This window comes from Mya arenaria, chromosome 6, assembly GCF_026914265.1.
Source record: "Mya arenaria isolate MELC-2E11 chromosome 6, ASM2691426v1".
Lineage (NCBI taxonomy): Eukaryota > Metazoa > Mollusca > Bivalvia > Myida > Myidae > Mya > Mya arenaria.
In genome coordinates this window covers 26,947,041-26,966,853 of record NC_069127.1, presented here as the reverse complement: position 1 = coordinate 26,966,853, position 19,813 = coordinate 26,947,041, and the positions used below count along the sequence as shown (strand labels likewise).

Below are 19,813 nucleotides of genomic sequence, written 5' to 3'. Positions count from 1 at the left end.
CCCTTTAGTATGAAAAATGCAGTTTCCTGATATTTGAATAGCGGTTCTTTATTTAAGCATCTCAATTCATTCAACATACACATAGTATGTATCAAGTTTCAAAGGAAACCAAATCATTGTAACGATTGTTTTCAAAGCAAATAGATTCACACGTTTGACAAACTTCTTTTCCTAGTTTCAACTTTTGAGACTTTTTAATGAGCCTGCACCTTCCCCCTCTTATGCAGTGGCTTCAAGCAATAAAGCTACCAGCTCAAGTTGCACAGCTGGTGAACAAGACTGCTGATAGTCGACAAACTGCACACTTGATGCCATGATAAATCATGTCCATCGAAACTGCACACTTGATGCCATGATAAATCATGTCCATCGACTTCCAGAAGAAGAAATGACGCAGCACAGAATTGATTTCAATTGGACCTCTCTGTACTTTCATCCCCTTGTTGTAGTCAAAGACTATATCTAAGTGTGCAGTGCGGGATCTTGAGAAGCATTCTGCTCCTCTGATGAAGTAAGTTTGGCAGAGTGTGAAACTCCAGTCTACTCATATGCCTGGACACCTGTGATCTATGTCTTCTTGTGTGTGCCCAACCATCACCTGAAATTTTTTTAGAGGAAGTTAGTGCTTGATTACAAGTCAATGTGACAAAAGAAGGTCTTTCATTTATGCCACCAAGAACTAGTATTCCAAGTTTCATAACTCGTATGTTAACTCAAAGCAAATGAGCAAAAACTGTTTGGTAATTAATTTTAAGTCACTGCTTCCACTTATACTATCAGTAATATTGAACGTGAACCGACTGACCCAAATGCTATTCTAAATAAATTTTATGTGCAGAAACCTTAATCCTATTGACACAAAAGTTATCCAATTGTATGTCTTCACAAAACATTCTACAACAATATTTGTCATTTTAACTCAAAGATTGATTATTGTTTTTTTTGTCAAACAAACACAGAGATGGCCCTATATTGCTCACCTGATTTGAGAAAGGATTCTAACTTAGTTATTGTTTGGACACTAACTGGACACTTTTGGTCTGACTTTATAATGCAGCTGGTGAAAATATATAAAAATTACAAAGGGCCATAACTCTTACAATATTTAAGTTTGTATTGAGCAGAATAAAAGGCTTTGCCTAAAATACAAACTTAAAACTATATTTACAAGTAAAACAAAAAAATCTACAAATATGTTTTTTGTATCTGGTTTTTGAGAGAGAATGATCAGAAGAAAACATCACACATTCACAATCATATTAATTTTTTTTTTTTTTTTTTTTTTAAATTATATTCTATTTCAAAAACACTGCAAAAGACAAGACACTTATGTTTCAATTTCTTGATTTAATACATTGATGATTATCAATTCTTATGAAGCAAGATGGGTCTTACACTCTAACCAGTGCAACTTGCATGTTCTTAGCTGCTCAGTTATTACCTTTCTTAAAATTCTCCTCTTGATCTGAGCCACGCCAAAATGATGGGAGATGCTTTTGTTGTCTTTTCCATCGGAATGTATAGCACCTCTGTGTTTCTGTTTGTCTCCTGAAATAGTAAAAGTTTATTAATAATAATCACAATAATAACAAGAGATGTTTGTCAAACATTATGCCCCCACCTGAGCGCCATGTTGTCAGGATTATATGAACAATTGAATGAAATAAGCATGGACCGAAATGACAGCTGATTAGTCACTGACATTGGATGCCGTTGGGGCAGTTTTAAGATTATGACCATTCAAAGTGTGAGGATAGAGTGTGTTATGACCATGACCTTTGACCCTATGACCTCAAAATCCATATGAGTCATCAGCTGGTCTACAAAAATCTAAATGTCAAGTTTGAGGGACATGGGTTCAGGCATTGACATGTTATCACACAGACAAACATTTTCGCATTCAAGGTCACTGTGAACTTGACGTTTGACCCAATGACTCCTAAAATCAATAATCGTCATCTCCTTGTCAACCCCAACTTCCATGTCAAGTTTGATGATAATAGGTTCAGGCATTGTTGAGATATCCCTAGGAGAGAATTTGTTATCTTTTTTGCATTAAAGGTTATTGTGATCTTGACCTTGGCTTGATGACCCTCAAAGTCAAAAGGGGTCATCTACTGGTCAGGCCCAACCTTTATGTCAAGTTTGATGACCATTCAGACTGAATTGCATGATTGGTCCAGGAATTGTCGAGTTTGCTTTCAAGATCACTTTGACATTGACCTTTGACCCCTAAAATGAATAGGGGTCATCTACTGGTAAGGCCCAACCTCCACGTCAAGTTTGAGGGCCATGGGTGCAGGCATTGTTGATTTATCACTTGGACAACCTTTTACCATTCAAGGTCACTGTGACCTTGATCTTTGGCTCAATGATCCCTAAAAACTTTAGGGGTCATCTACTGGTGAGGCCCAACTTCCATATCAAGTTTGATGACCAAAGGTCTAGACATTGTTGAGTTATCACTCGGACAAGCTTTAAAATTAATTTACCATTCAAGGTCACTGTGACCTTGACCTTTGACCCGATGAGCCCTAAAATCATCTACTGGTCAGGCCCAACCTTCATGTCAAGTTTGAAGACCATACGTCCAGGAATTGTTGAGTTATCACTCAGATAAGCTTTGGTCTACAGACGGTAGACGGTACCGACCTACCGACCGATATGTGCAAAGCAATATACCCCTCTTCTTCGAAGGGGGGGGGGGGCCATAATGGTCAGTGACTTTTACTGAAATTATTTTCACCGATTGTGCCTTGCACATTGGCAACAAAGTTGACTTCTGAGGAGAAGATTTTTCCATATAGACATATAGCAAAAAGTAGCTCTGCACCCTGGAGCAATGTTTTTTATGAATCAATATCCGGTGAAGAAAATTCATACAGGATATTGAAACATGTTTTGCTTCAAATGAAGACTTTTAACAAAGATAACTTAACTAGCTCTTCATCATATTAAATAAAAATTAGCAGTCTATGCCGCACACGGAGCCCCGCATTTGATCTTTTACCATAGTTTGATTGAGAGTTAAGTTTCACATGGAAACCTGTGATATAAGACTGCTGACAAAAAATGTCTTTGAATTCCCGTCAAACATGTCCGAACCAAATTCAAACTTTGGATAATCACTGTCATTGACGATGAAATTCAGCACTTTTGCCCAGTATATATACGTTTACTTTAAGCGGAAGGCAAATTAAAACAAACACATTTGTCCGAAAATTAATCAAACTTTAAATGGTAGTAGAATTGTCATTTGTTCACGTAATATATTTTCAAGAATCAGGAAATGAAATAAATGTTCTCATGTTGCCAATTTAGTCTCGATCATCTAGACGCTTGTATCCGGATCTATATCGTTCATTGACTCTAATTAGAGCGGCTGCATGATTGAGACTAGCCGGTTCGTTGATAATTGTTACGATTGAACAGTGGTTGAAAATGTAAAGTGAGACCAGTTTTTTACCTGTTATTGAACAAACTGTTATGTTGGCAGGACTGTCCTCCTCAGCACTGCAAAGAACAGCAATGACTGGCTGGCACTCTGTAAAATGGCGATTAAAACATTATGTCGAATTAAAACTGTCCCATTCTAAACAATCCATCAGCAATATATATAAATGAGCTGCACCATGTGGAAATGTGTCTTGGGAAGTTGACATCATTCCATGTAATGATGTCGTAAAGATGAGCAGAAGACATTACTTACTATGCAGTAAAAGTTTCTTTTTTTGAGAAAATTAATCAAAGTGAGCTCTTTTATGTCATGTTTCTAAAGTACCGTAAGTCTTGTACACATCTATGTTACATATATAAATAATAAACAGGAATAAAATGAGGAGTTGTGTACACACTAATTCCTCCTTATGTACTGTGTAACTCAAGAAAAACAATCCATAATTCTAGTAAACCTCTAGAATTCCCTTACTTTTCTCGCTGTACAAAACTGAATGAGGAGTTGCAAACAAGCAGGGCCATAAACCTTTGCTATTTAAACTGTACCACAACAGCAATTTAAAGACAGTGATACTCATTGATGGAATAGGCACTTAGACAGCTACATTTTCTGAGAAAAATGACGAAAGGAAAGCTTAAACGCAGAAGTCTGGACGGGTATACGAGCCTGGAAATAAATACACAAAAGCTCACCATGCTGCTAAGGATTCTTATATAATTCCCGGCCCCAGTTCAGCTGGAGATGTTGATTCCACACGGCTGGATAACCGGCCCAGTGCACCCAAGCTTCACCATCGGCAGTATCTGCAAGAGGAGGGTGTATATCTGGGAAAATGCCTTTATAATCAATTTGCGAAAGTTCTTATCCGCCATAAGTAGCGAACATGTATGTGGCTTATAGATCATCTGAAATGAAGTTTAATGAAGGAGACAAGGTTCGGTCTGGGATCTAAACCTGGATTTTGATGCTGAAATTGTAAGTTTTGTTCAAATGAAGTATAAACTTAAAGTGAGTACAGAGATATCTTGAAGCCCAGATTTATCACTTACCTGAAGTTTGTAGGGCTACAATTGAGAGCTTGGCTGTAAACTGCAGGAACTGTCCCCATGAGCCTTTTGTCTGTAAGGGGAATGGTGGCTTAGGTGATTGGTGGTACCACTCTGCATTTCTTATCCACACACAACACAGTGTATCTGAAAATGACAGAGAATGGCCATGCACTTATGAAAGCTATGCTAGAAATACGCCGTTATGAGTGTATCAGATGACATTTCCACACAGAAATTGTGAGGCCTCCAATACAGCAGTACTGACATCAATGACAAAAACATATATATCTGTCATGGAGCTGTGCTGGTTCTGTGGCGTCAAAACCACTGCAACTGGGCAATTCACTAGAAACATCTTTTCAGAATAAAGAAACAACCAATACTGGGTAGCCTTTGTCACCCAGTGAACACCCAGAGCATCTTGTTACTTTGAGCATCTATTTACTTAGAAGTACAATGTAGCCTCATTAAGATCTCAAATTAACAAAAAAGTGTATCCGAAAGCTTTAAATACTGAACGAAGTGTAACTTTGAGGCGGGCTGCGAGCAAATACTTTCAAGGGCAGAAATCTCCCAGAAGTTTCAAAAAGATTATGCAAAGCTCTAGCTTGATGATTTTGGCCCAATTTCAAATTGTTACTCAGTAACACGGCGGCGTAAATTTAATAAAAAATCAATATAGTTACACAGGAAAATAAGAAATAGCTTTAAACTCTTTCACATTCATGGCAGAGTGTCTGATGACGATCCAGTGTGCCAACCAGGATGGCAAATATGTGAAGCATGCACATACTCACACACCTTTACAGCCCAACATTTGGTTATGGTTTCACAGTTATTCATTTACACAAACTCACAATCAATCAATCAAGCAATCAATGCACACCCACCTGGAAAGGTACGACATCCTTTGGAAGAGATGAATCTTGCAGTCTGGTAGACGGTTGCTGACTTAACTTAATTGTCCCAAGCAGCAACTGCAATTAGATAAACATGATGTTCGCAATAAAACAAAGCTTAGTATTGAGTAAAATTACACATTCAGCCTGGTGGCTGGGGTAACATATCTAAATCCCTAAATGGATGATCTGATCCCAGCCAACAGATCAGCGAAACACGAATTGTATTGCGTGTCGGGGGGGGGGGGGGCCAAGGATATCTTGACGCAACTTACCATAGCCGCCTTGCGTTTTTGTTCACAAAGCCGGCACACACAGTTCATTCTCAGTTTGCATGTTGTGTACTGAAAAGTTCCAGCTTACCATGACACTCGCAATAAACCTATCCATGAATTAAAACAAATTAACAAATAACTACCAGGTAATTATGGAAATATAAATGTCATTTTTTACTTAAATTATTGATAAATACAACTTATATTGCAGTCAAACTGGATAAAATATCAGGAAAATGTGTCCTGTTCCAAAAAGTGTGTTTTGAAGTTGCAGACAATAGTCCAAAGACCAAGAATTTAAGTGTTCTGACAGGGGCAGGCAAATCTTAAAAAAAAATGTCAAAATTTTAAGACTTAAATAAAACTAAAATTATACCAACCTGATATAAATCATGTGTAAACTTGAAAATACATACAATAATACAATGTACACATAATCAAATGCTACCTGAGAGAATCATTTTTTTCAAGAACTACTTGAAGGGGTACTGCATCCCGCAAGCCTTTCGCTGTGGGCCAACACCTTTAAACCTCTTTCCCGCACATTAATTAAACACGTCTTATGTTTTGTCAGTGCCGGTTTTGATGACCAGTATAAATCCAAAAGCAGTTTTTCTGCCAAAATTTACCCAAATGATTTGGATGAATGCTTAACAAGAAAGTGCAGTGTACACAATCAAATAAATTATTTAGTGTTCCAGAAATAATGAGCAATCTGAAATCTGACCCCTTACATTCCTTAAATATTCACAAAGTGTTAAGTTCTTGTGTTTGTTATCTTTTTATGATTCAAATGGTAAAAAAAGAAATAGTGATGAAATAACTGACATTATGTTTACTCAGCAACTAAAGCAACAGACCAACCAGACCTATCTGTGGCGCAGTTGTTTACATTGTGTGATTTAAATGCATATATTTTTGTTGGTGATTAGTTTAAATCCAACTGAAGCAATCTCTTATCAATATAAACCTTAGTTCATCCAACAAATTAAATATTTGAATGCTAGAAAATTTGTTTTCAGAAGATCAGCAATAATGTATTTTCTTTAATTGTCTCAATGAAAAATATAATGTTCAAGTTTATAGGCACTGTTTTATCTGAGAATTTCCCTGGGTGTGAACCGCTTACTGTGTCCAAGTTATCCAAGCTGGATCTAAGACATTACTACAATATGGGCAATTTGCTCTGCCATTTTTATAGATAATTGTGTATTCCAAAGGTATTCTTTTGGTACATTGAACTCACAACAATATTTGAACTCCTGACGTCCAGCACCACTGTCAGATTATCTAATCCAACCACTATGCCATTGCATGCTCTTTACTGAACAAAAGATAAATGAATACTCACAATTTTGAACAGTATTTTTTTGGTCACAGATAGCAACCTTTTAATCCCACTTAAACCTGTCTTCCCTATTTGGAAAACAGAGAATTTTTAGAAAATTTGTTACCAGATGATCCTGTAAATTTTGTGTGGATAGACTAAATACTGTTCGAATTTAGCAAATCAAAACTAACATTTTGGGTTTATTCAGTGTAGACCCTAAAATATCAATTTTGATTTATAAGTATGTAGGTTTGTTCAAAAGCTCAGTACAGTTTACTTTACTTGTTAAGTTATCCAATTTCTGTAAATAAATATTACTTAACTTGACTATAAAATACTGTAGGGGGGCGTGTCGTAAAGTTAAGAAAAAATCCAAATAATGCAACAGTCAATTGCAGCATGGGCCCCCAAGGTCCTGCTAATAGCGGGGACTTTGACTTTCGGTCCAGCCAATCCCAGGTAAAATTCCCGCTCTGCACAGACAAACAGTTGGTAAAAGCCCTGTCAAATGAATTATGGTCATTTCGTAACGCTCATTGTTGGTAATTTCGTAACCATTGTGTTAGTCAATTCGTAACCGTTAAGAAATCAAATGGTCATATCTTAACCGTTAACTCCTATAATTATGCGGAATTAATTTAATACCATTTGAATTTACAAAATAAGTTTACTGTAAGTATAAAACATAAAAATAACAACATACCCCGGTAAACAAAGTTAAATCTAGTAGTTGTATTCCTTCTTTATTCCTACGTAATAGTGTAGTGCGATTTGCCAATAAACTCTGAAACTATGACAAATAGAAACATTCACACTAGCTATTTTTTATGTTGCGAAGGAAATATTATTAGTAGGCTGAATATTAAATGTAATATTTTTTTTAATTCATAGATGTTCTACCATTGAGAGGAATTGTGACCTTAAGCCAATATTTTTTAAATATATAGACCATATAACTTTAGAATTTCATTTTTTTTTTTAAATTGCATAGAAGTTCTGTAAAATGTAGTGAGTTTGCCGAATGAGAGTATGCGCTTTTTATATGCTTATTGTATTAAAAATGTGCCGATATGTTTAATTTTGTATCTTGTTATTGGAAATTAATACCATAACTAATAATTTTAGGCTGTTTTTTTGTCAGTTTCAGATATAAAGTATGCAGAATATGGATCAATTGAGAAAAGAACAGAACAAAATTTTGTTCGTTTTAAACAATTCAAACAAATATAGTCAATGAAATAGGTCAAGAATGATCATTTATGTAAACATAATTTTACTCAAAAATACATCGCAATCAGTCTTAAATTATTGTTTATAAGTAAGCAAAATGTAAGAAAATAATTAACATATTTTGGTAGTATAACAAATCATTTCTAATTTAGCATGATATATATATATAAATCTAATAACTATTGAGTAACATAAATTATTGGCTTGTTACTAGTGAGAATTTGAGTAAATTTATTGTCTCCCAATTGGTGTCTTGGTTGCTGTGCCATATACATCCAGGTTCGAACAATACACTTAACGAGGTGCTAAGTGTACTATTTATCACGTTGTTAAATGGTGGTTACCATATGAGCAATTGATTTCTTGACAGTTACGAATTGACTAACAGAATGGTTACGAAATAACCAAGATTCAGCAGTTACGAAATGGTAAGGTTACGAAATAACCAGATCCCCGTCAAATGCCCCTGGGGACATCCTAGGTTAGGCCCATTCCCTGTTTTCAGCGCAAAAACAATAACACCGCATTCACTCAGCACTGCCGGTCCACCTGGAAGGTAAAAACATGGCCCATTTCCCCTGCTATCCCCGGTATAAACAAGACCTGGGGCCATGGTTACAATTGACTGGTGCATAACTGTGGCAGAATAAGGGAAATATTTTATTGTTCCATTTATTATCAAATATGAGAATTTAAGACACATGCAAAAAGCCACAATACGAATTGGTGTTTGTTCTGTTCTGCTATTCAAAGGTGATGAGAATGACTAATGACATGACATTGACAAACAAAATGTAAGGCATTTGTATCCTTTCGTCTTTTATTTATTAAAATCTGAGATGTTAAGGGAGCAAATCCCTTTTTAGATTGGAACATACCAAATAATAATAAGCGACGATGTAGTGGTAAACCAAGTTTGCTAGAAATCAATCGAGTTTCTCCAAAATACAAGCAAAAATTACACCGGATGTTGATACTAGTGATTTAGTTTCGGATGAACAAAATCCGGATAAATCATTTGCTTTTTATCCAAAGGGTGGACGATTTATACTACTGTACAAAAGTCATAAAAATAAACGCAAAAAACGTTGAATATATATTTTAAACACTTACCAAGTTACCATTCTCTTTCCGTAAGAGATGAACGCCATACTGCATAATTGCACGGAGATGGTACCACGGAGATACCCGAAAATTTCCGTTATATTCCGGAAAGTTAGATTTCTGTATACTTGAAAATTTGGATGCTGATGGTACACGAAATATCGAATTTCCTTATTTCTGTTTTTTTTGGAATGAAACTTCGGGATAATATACAATAGGCTTTAAATAAAGTAAAACAAATAAAAAATGCTTAGTATATAGCTATTTTTGACCAAAATTAAGATTTTTTCCCTGGTCGCCTTAATAGCTATTTTTATGGATACACAAATATACGCACACAAAAGTTTAAGAATATTTTTTTTAATATTAAAAGAGAATAAGATTTAAAACAATGAAATGATCTCGTAAATAAACATTCAAGCTTATCAACTTACTGTCAATGGACATTTTTATTGACATTTGATACATCAAATCTGGACTGAAAATATTAAGGAGACCAATTTTTGTCGCCTTAATCCAGCGGTCCCCATAATGCCTAGATTAATATATATATGGTCACCTTAATATCTGTAGTAGATATATATATATATAATATATATAATATATATATATATATATATATATATATATATATATAATTGTGATACTGTGTGCAAAACTTTTGGAGTCAAATCCTAAATTGCCATTTTGGAGTATATATCAAATGTAAGAAGTGAAAACAATTATTATACAGTTTATTCAAACACAAAGTAATTATTCATTTTGTTTTTGTCTGCATACATGCATAATACCTTTTAACAAACAGTTTTTTCTTATTTTTTCCAATAATTTTGTTCCATTTAAGTCACTTACAGGTAACCATACTTATTGTTATAACATACAGTTTCAGTCATAATATTGCAGAAATGAGCTGCAGTAAGATTAGATTACCATATCAAAGTTAACAAAGTTAAATTGAAATTTTATCAGTTTTTTTTAGTGCTATAAGGGCCTGCAAACCCCTGGCCACAGTTATGAAAAAGGTAGAACTAAGAAATAGATTGGCAACCTCCTGCCTTCATAGAATTAAAAGCTTAAGACAGTCAAATATTGATTTTGTTTTGATAACAACTTTATATTAACATGATTATAAATACACACAGGCTTTACATATTTGGCACTTGAAACCTAATAGTACTTCAATTAAACATTATACAATGTTCCTTACATTTTCTGTAACATTCAAAATGTTAAAATTCTTCACAGCTAAATGAAGGGTGTTCTATTGACACATGGAAACCTGTCTCTTTTCTGTGGCTCCCTGTCTTTCTTTAACCTGGCTAAACCCCTAAGAGGTTTGTTTACATAGTTATAGTAAATATCAGTAAGTTTCTAATTCCTGGAGTTTTCTCATACTGAGAAATAATGTTAATACTTATTTCTGAATGACAAACACTAGTCCAAACAAACAGCTCTAAAAGTTAATTAACAGGTTGTACAGTTTGTTCAATGCTTTGGTTGAGACTGTCAAGGGCACACTGTCTTTTTAAATGTCAAATCTGCTGTGTTATCTGATCTTTTCATGTTAATACCACTGCCATTCAAGATCCATCCCCTTGATGCAGATTTCGGAAAGGAGTTCAGGTAACACAACTACTCTGGTTTTCATCAAGGTAAACTACACCATATCCGATGCAACACACCTGCACTGAAAAAAGCCAGGCCTGTTTGCTGAAAGTATGAATTGATAGAAATTATGTCTAGTTCAGTCATATTTTGACATCACAATAAAGTACACAAAAAACAAGCTTATATAAAGATTTAGATATCATACTAGTGTTTTGACAAAGTGAGGAGTTTCTTGACTAGTTAAAACAGCATTTATTTTTGTTGATCATTGTTGAAAATTTGAAATGTAATATAGCAATAACATACTTATGAAAGTTCACATATACATTCGTCCTCTGGCAATAGGTATGCAAAGTTGCATTTTATCAATTTCAACAGTTATTGAGTTATGGTCAAGGTTATTTTTTTGACATGTAACTGACAACAATTAAAATGCTAACATCTTAAGTGAATACTCTTGAAAATCTAGGGCTCAATTCTGTTAGGTAAGTATTTTCAAAATTAAAGTACTCTACTATAGGGATAAATGTGCAAAATTTATTATCTACCTGCTTTTCCAAAGACCAAAGTGCCAATTTCGGCTTTTCTTCTCCAAACCATGGTACTTGAAGTAGTGATCATCATGCTCACAGCAGTGTCTGCTCCCTTCCCCGGCAAATCAGTCTCATCAAGCAAATAAACTGCTTGTTATCCTGCAACATTTGATACATGTACATCTTTATTTTATACATGCTATTTTGTTAATCTATAAACTATTGCATGATTTCAAAATAAAATATGGAAACCAGTTAATTATTCGGTATTACACAATATGCCTTCTGATTACGCATCACAAGATTGTCATGTGTGCATCCACAAATATTCTCCTTACTTGAAAAAAAACTGTCAGTTAATAATTTAATTAGCCGTTTATTAATTTGTGAACTTAAGTTATAAATAACTAAAATGTACCTGAGTGCTCTGCACATACTCCAAACTACGATGACGAGGCATTTCCATATAGTTTTGAACAATATTGGACCAGTCAGTTGGGCATGATGGGGGAAGAAGACTGGCAGGGAAATGTTAACTGCAACATGGGAGGGTGTCGGACAGGGAGCATGGATACTGTCCTGAAATAAGATAGCAATATGATGCATATAAATACAGTTATGTAGTGCACTGTGATCTTTTGTCATTTCATCATTGTTGTTATCAAAACTCATAAACAGATCACAATTATCTACAGTGTTGTCATGGTCAGGATGAGTGTTTCTAGTAAATGAAGGTCAATCATAAGTTATAATACACAAATCATGATGAAAATGTCATATCAGTGTCGTTGACAAGTCCACCAGGAACACAGTACTCCCCTGACTACATAAACAATTGACTCGATCATGATGAGAAAGTTATATCATTATACAAATTACCTCATTATTATGGACAATGGTGTATGAAAATTAAATAAAAGCACCATGCAGTTCAAGTCCTTTGTTTACTAATCCGGGTTTATGACTATATTAACGAATATTTTAGTCTTTTTTCTATATCATTTAAACCTTACAAAGCTTAATATTAAATTTATACAACTGCAATGATATTTACCTGTCATAACTCAACAGAAGCATCCTCAAACAGCAGTAAATGTAGACAAAAAACGTAATTGTTTCAAAATTTCTCGTTTTTCAATTACAAACCGGAAATTACGTATATGGTGAAGGGAGATAACTAGGTTGTTATTATTTCTCGTCGCTATCGGTAACATCGTTGTCGGAGAATATGGATATTTTATGGATGCGATTCAACCATGTGTTTTACGTTAATTAAATAAATCTAACAAGAAGAAATGGTGACTTATAACAATTTAAGTCAGTGAAATAAATTAACAAAACTTTAAACACGTTTTTCTCGATATTGAAATTGCCGACTTGGTACTGAATGTATATGAATGTTTTTGACATATTGTTGAATATTTGATTTGATTCTGAATTGTTAACATGCTTAAAAAATAAAGTAAACAAAACGTTTGATATTCTTCAATTCTACATACTGGTAGTTAATATTCCTTTGAAAGGATTTGTCTGAAGGTCATCATCAATAGGTACATGTATGTTCACTTTTTAACCAAGGATAAATTAACACCCTCGATCAGTATAAAAACCCATTTAAAGTGGAATCCATATACTGTTTAACTTAATTTGTTAATCTTTGTGGGACTGATTAGTGGAATTTTACAAGTCACAATTGTGAACATATTGTAAACAGGGAAAATTAACAGAGTGTTTTCCACAAATGTTATTCCTTGTCAGTAACAAAGTTCTTTATGTGAACATTCTGCGACTTAAATGTGAACATTCTGCGAATTGAAACCCTTTCGTTTGATAAACTGACATTTTATATGTTCTAATTGTGAACATTATGTTAACTTTAACATTTTTAAAGTTATAACCGTAAACATTCTGCGAACTATTATTTTATTGTGAACTTATTGCGAATAGCAGTCCTAGGTGTGCGCAGATTATTCGCATAAGCTGCGAACATTCTGCGAATGATACCTGCGAATACTGGTGTTCACAATATATTCACAAATTGTTCGCGAGTTGTTCACAAAAAGGCATTCATTCTGTAAGGGAACCAAATTTTGGACCATTATTTAGTGATATCTATAAGCCATCACTGACGACAAGATGATTTGTTTCTATTTCAGGCCATGGATCGTGCTCCAAATTTGAATGATTTGACAGAAATGGAAATTATTCAGCGGTACAGATTTGACATGAATGGCATCTTATATCTTGAACAGTTAATCGGGAATGGAATCACACCAAAACTGAATAGAAATAATGCCATAAGTGCCCGGCAGAAAATATTAATCACATTAAGCAACTGGGCCTATACAATTAAATGACAGTGACTTACACAAAGTAAGCCAACCTACTGTTTCTAGAGTTTTAACTAGAGTCATTGATGTCTTATCAACGCCAGATATTGTGAGACAATTTATTAGATTCCCAACAATGGATGATCAGTTCAGGCGAAACTCATTTCAGTTTCAGAGAATCGCCCGATTCCCAAATGTTATTGGAGTGATCGATGGGACCCATATTGGAATTAAGGCTCCTCATGAACATGAAGCAGTGTTTGTGAACAGAAAGAGTGTTCATATCATAAATGTTCAAGTAGTGTTCGATCCTTTTCATAGAATTATAGATGTAGTTGCGAGATGGCCAGGATCGGTCCATGATAGCAGGGTGCTCCGTGAAAGCGGTTTATTTGACTTGTTTGAAGGGGAGCATGCAAATGGATACTACTTGTTGGGAGATAGTGGATATCCAGCTAAGAGATGGCTGCTAACCGCCTACCTGTCACCACAGAATGCAGCAGAAGAAGGCTACAACCGGTATGATTTCAGGGTATTATTCCCAAAGTAACATTTCATCCCTCTTGTGTTATATGTAACATGTGGGTTATAAATATGATTTTTAATGCTAATTTGCAATATATGCTTAGTAGCTAAACAATGGTGAAATCAGCCACATGTATGCATTTAATGTTATTTTAATTGTAGACAAGCATATAGAAACTTCCTTGGAATAAATGTATGTTTATAAATATGCATCATATCTTCAGTGTATTTCTTACTTTCAGTATACAGTATTTCCAATATATTGCATGCATGCGGTAACAGGATTGTATATGAAGATTTTGTGAGCTGAAATATTTCCGCAATTGATAAGTGTATGTAAAGAACAATGATACATAGATGCAACTTATGTCATAGATTTGATGTGTACATTTTTTATATTGCAGAAGTCACAAAATCACACGAGCTCTTGTGGAGAGATCTATTTGACAACTTAAGAAAAGGTTTGGTGTTCTCCATGGAGAAATAAATTTGGAGCCACAAAAAGTTTGCAAGTAAGTTTCTAGGGGAAACAAGGGCATGGAGAAAACCTACTTGTCCTATTTGGTGACTACAAACCAAACTTGCATATACCCAGGCTGGGAATCAAACCAGGGCTGCCTTAGCAGACATATAAAGAGATAGTTGTCAAAAAGCCCATGCCCTATTTAATGATAAGATGATAGCACAATAATGAAAAACAAGTCACCTGAAGTACATTATATTTCATTAGACTAGAAATATATGTAAGCATATGTCACTCTTTACCATAATATATTCACTATCATTTTATTGAGTTTCTTGTCATTGTCTTTTGTCAACTCTCCGTATGTCAGTGGGAACACATTATAATGCATTCAATTTCATTGTAAAAATGTTAAACATATAAAACTATACTGCAGTAAGAAACCATATACAAGACTTGCTAATTGCAATATATTCTTTCAGGGTTATTGTAGCATGTTGTGTTCTGCACAACATCTGCAAAGAGAGAGCAATCTCTATTAACGGTGATGATGATTCTGATGATGAGGATGATAATGCAGATAATCAACTGGCACAGGGAGTGCAGCAACCTCCAAATGTGGCGGAGAATAGTTTTCGGGATCATGTTGCAGCAACATATTTCAGTAATGATTCTTGTTTTTGCTGTTGTTGAAAGAACCTAGTTATTTTAAAAGCCTTGCCTTGATTATGTCATAGGCTGTGTCATTGAAATGCAACACCTTGGAAATTTCTAACACCTTGTAAAATATACTTCAATACAATTTGGTACACACTTTACACAGCAGATATTAATATCTACTTAAGGGTTCATAACTCTTGCTCTTTTATTTCAAAATCATACTCGTGTCTTATTACACAAAACCAGGTATGTGTGTGTGATTTTTGTTTCCTCTGTGGCAGTCATGCATACCTTCTTTCGAAAGTTAAAATATACATATATATGAATTTAATGTTTAAAATATTTAAATGTATACTACATTTTCTAAAGACTTATATTTTAGCAAACAACCGTGGTCAGTTTCTCATCTGTTTATATCCAATCAATATTTAAACTACAAGAAGTATTGGTCAAAGTATAATGCATATATTTCATTTAAATCCAGTAAGCTTAGTTTAGGAAAGTTGAACCATTATGAAGTCATTGTGTAAATCAGAAATGGTGAACTTGCTCAAAAAATTTAAGGCCAAGTTAAAAGTTTACTCAGACAATTAGTAGTACTAAGGGATAACTGAAAACAAGTGTTTTAAATACAATTCATTCAATTCAATTTTAAACAGTCTGTAGATAAAAGAATGGTTTACATTTAGTAAATGAAATACCTTTGCATTTGAAGTATGGTGCTGTCCAGCCCACTGCCTAATCCTACAATGTTGGGTGAATTTTCCCCAACAACTGCCATAACTCGTTCTGTCACCTCGGACAGTTTCACAGGATTTGTTCCAGAACCTGAATAATAATGGTGTAAAAACTCTATTAAATTGATTATATGCAATTATTTAGCTTGTAACTATATTTATATAATCGCTAGTACCAAAAGATTAATCTAATTTTGAATATTCACAGAAGTGTTCGAGTTGTTAAAAACAATTGTTTGTTAAAACTGCATCTACATATGTGTGTGATCATTGCGGTTATAAACTTAAAACATAATTGTTGCTTCACGTTTTTTAAAGCAAAAGCATTTGGCTAAAGATACATTTTTTACCAATTAGAATCAGTATACTGTTATATTTTTATTTTAAGATATATATACCAGTTCTACCCAATTCTCTCTTATATTGGGAATACTTTGCCCGGTGGGTTTGAACAAGGTTGTCCCACTTCTTTGTTAGTTCAGCCGCTGTTCTGGGGTGCTGTGAATCCTCATTGAAGGCATCATTGATCTTGATCCACAAATCCTTCTTTGTTTCTGAGGTAATTCCTGGAAAAGTTCAAAACTACATGCACTTGCATGTAAATGGCGTTTATGTCAGCAGTGCTACATGTACACATATGTTTCATAAGTGTTTGTCTGAAATTAAAAACACCATGTTATCTAATTTTAAGCCAATGCTGCATGTACACGTGCACACACAAAGCACATGTACGTTTTATATATGAACACGTGCATTCTTAATATAGCTTAATACAGACGTTTTCTTACTTGAAGTGTACTTGTGTTTCTACAAATCGTGGTTTGTTTTGCCTGGGTCAAAAGCTGACACATCCCCCATAACTCTAGCTAATAAAATGCAATCTTGCTGCGTAAAATTAGGACTTCTTGTTTTATTTTCCGCCATGATGTATGCTGTCTATAACGTTCGCGCACTCGACTTCCGTTACTATATTAAGAATTTGGATACTACCGAACGTTCCATAAATAGAAATACTCAGCCAGCCGTGCTTGATAACCGATTTAAGGTCAACCTTATAATAAATCTTAAGGATAAGTTATTCTTACAAAAGGTAAGGATAAGGAACATCTTAAGTTTACTTCAACCTTAAGATTTGATCTTAAATTCGCCATTTAAGGATTAGGCCAATTTTAAGTTTAATCTTAAAGATTTTTATTGAATACCACCCCAGATATACATATGGCAGTAATCTTGGGCCATTTGTTATTACTGAAAAAATGATATATGATTCCCAAATACGATGATCGAATCATTTGTGAAAGGTAGTTTTTTGAATATATATTTACGCATATTTTTCACATAACGACTGAAAGTGAGAAAAGTTGAGTTTAAGATCATTTAAATTATGTGCCGAATTGACTAAGCTTTATGGTGCCGAGCAAACTAGGTGCCGAAGGTGTTGGTGCCGAATTAACTAGGCCGAATTATCTTGGTGCCGAATTGTCCAGTTACCCTGAATAAGACCCAATTAAGTTACAACTGTAAATGTTCTGACAGACAACGACGAATATGTTTTGATCGAAAACCAGAAACAAAGCTCCAAAGAAACTGCATTAGTTAATATAGTACATTTATCGGAAATCTGACGATATGTTTGTGTGTCACAATAAATATAGGGCTAAAAGGAAATTGATCAAAGGTATTCAGACTACAACGGAAAGGTGACCCGATACCTACATCTAGGTCTCAACCATTATCTTGACGACGGGCTGTACATTCCTGACGTTTGATCTACATACTGATGAAGAGTATTCCGTGCCGGAAAAAATGTTCTAGCATGCTTTTCATTGACATAGCATGGCTGCATGCTCATACTGGACACAGACAACGGTGACAAGGTTAACAGATATCTTTCCGAAGCTGTAATTCAAAGCTGTAATTCAAAGCTGTAATTCAAAGCAAGCAGATTGAAAATGAAAAACTACACATATACATAAATACCTCATTCGCTAAACCATTTGTCTTTTTTTAATATCTTTTCCCTCCATATATATTCTCTGATATTCACTCTAATGAAACGGAAAGTCCTTCGTTGCACACGACGTATTTGTTATAACATTAAACGCTAGAAACATAACTTTGAAATGTATGTTTGTAAGGGATACCTCTCAATATAAGTTTGTTTTAAAATCTAAAAACAAGTATAATATGATACAAAACAATTATGAAAAAATGACATGTTCATTTTCATATGAGCTGCAGCATATCTATTGTTTATATTGCATATTAAACAAAAAGATTCTGGGCTTCAGTCTCATTGTTCAGGGGAATGTACCCTTGTCCTTGCAAAAACATCAGTACCTAACATACCAACGTAACAAATTGCGTGTTGATATATGCTGCTGTTGCCACCTGGCATGGTCAGTGTTACTACCCGATGTGTTTTTTTAGGGTACAAAATCTGACAATATATCTGTAACAGCTAGAGTTTCGTAAGGTTCTATTCTAGGTCCGCTCCCTACTTTAGTACATATAAACGACATTGCGTGTGAAATTAGGCTTCCTTTTCGTCTAATGCAGATTATACAGCCTTATACATTATACCGATGACCCTATTGCTGCAGCAAGGCTACTTAATGACGGCTTTGTCAAAGGTTCATACCTTAACACATACCGTTAAATATTTTCCTTTTAGCCAGTGAAAACAGAGGCTTTTGTTTTCTTTCGACAGATAAACAAACCATCACATCCACCAGTTGTTATGAATAATTCACAGATGAAGAAAGTTACCTCACAAACACACTTGGGTGCCACACTTTCAAGTTCCTGCTACTGCACTGGCATGAAAATATCCAATCTGTCAAACATACGCCTGGAAACGAATACATAATATGAAGTCTCAAAAATTCCTTCTCGATCTAAAATCATTAGAAATACATTATATAACCTTTATCAGATCCTAACTCGAGTACGCGGATGTCGCCTGGAACAATATGACGCAAGCAACGCCCAACATGTCTTGTGTCCTTAAACAACCTATACATCAAAACAGCCATAGAACCACTAAAGGACAGACTACGAAACAACAAGCTCATCCGATTTTACAAGATGTTTAATTCAATGACTCAGCCCTTTTTGTCGTCCACGATACACTCCTGTGTTTGAGATACAACACCCTTTTATCTGCGCAAGTCGGGAAATATCCGCAACATTTCATGAAGATTTAAGCTGTTGTCCAACTCATTTCTTCCTTAAATTACCTTCGTGGAATACCCTTCGCGACGAAACTCGAACAGCCACATTCCTCTAGCTTTCCACATTCCTCTAGCTTTCAAACGCAATTTGAACAAAACCTACAAAACTGTTCCTCGGTTTTATTACGATGGTAATCGGAAGTCAAGTGTGCACCACGCAAGGCAACGCATTCATTGCAGCTCTCTTTACGAGCAAATATTCTCTAAAATTATTGTATATAGTCCATGTTGCCATTGCGGGAAATTGAAGGCACAAACCACTTTTTCTTTCTCTGCCCACTTTTCTGGGATTCAAGCAGACCAAGATATATTAACTTATCATCAACATAATTTAAACAAAGCTGACTTTACCATCCACTAATTTACACGTCATTCTTTAC

General features: G+C 34.8%; 1 protein-coding gene and 2 long non-coding RNA genes across 5 annotated transcripts in view; all 3 read right to left on the bottom strand.

The window, feature by feature from the left end:
• Positions 1 to 501: 501 nt before the first annotated feature.
• LOC128239229 (uncharacterized) lies at positions 502 to 9,396 on the bottom strand. Of its 3 annotated transcripts, none has more exons than XR_008261853.1 (6): positions 9,354 to 9,396; positions 5,397 to 5,483; positions 4,150 to 4,260; positions 3,467 to 3,544; positions 1,442 to 1,548; positions 502 to 598 (listed from the first exon to the last, which is right to left on the bottom strand). It is a non-coding gene; the product is annotated as an uncharacterized LOC128239229 (long non-coding RNA). The 3 variants fall into 3 exon arrangements; XR_008261851.1 differs by lacking the exon at positions 9,354 to 9,396 and adding an exon at positions 9,119 to 9,239; XR_008261852.1 differs by lacking the exons at positions 5,397 to 5,483; positions 9,354 to 9,396 and adding an exon at positions 4,507 to 4,537.
• A 1,502-nt stretch (positions 9,397 to 10,898) lies between these two features.
• On the bottom strand, positions 10,899 to 12,658 carry LOC128239055 (uncharacterized). Its single transcript, XR_008261812.1, has 4 exons — positions 12,540 to 12,658; positions 11,904 to 12,064; positions 11,501 to 11,644; positions 10,899 to 11,054 (listed from the first exon to the last, which is right to left on the bottom strand). It is a non-coding gene; the product is annotated as an uncharacterized LOC128239055 (long non-coding RNA).
• Positions 12,659 to 16,148: 3,490 nt separating this feature from the next.
• Positions 16,149 to 19,813, bottom strand: part of LOC128237666 (copine-3-like) — a 65,192-nt gene continuing 61,527 nt past the window's right edge. Inside the window, exons 14-15 of the mRNA XM_052953258.1 lie at positions 16,599 to 16,766; positions 16,149 to 16,291 (exon numbers count right to left, since the gene is read on the bottom strand). Of these exons, the coding sequence (XP_052809218.1) occupies positions 16,149 to 16,291; positions 16,599 to 16,766 (311 nt within the window). The remainder of the gene's footprint in view (positions 16,292 to 16,598; positions 16,767 to 19,813) is intronic.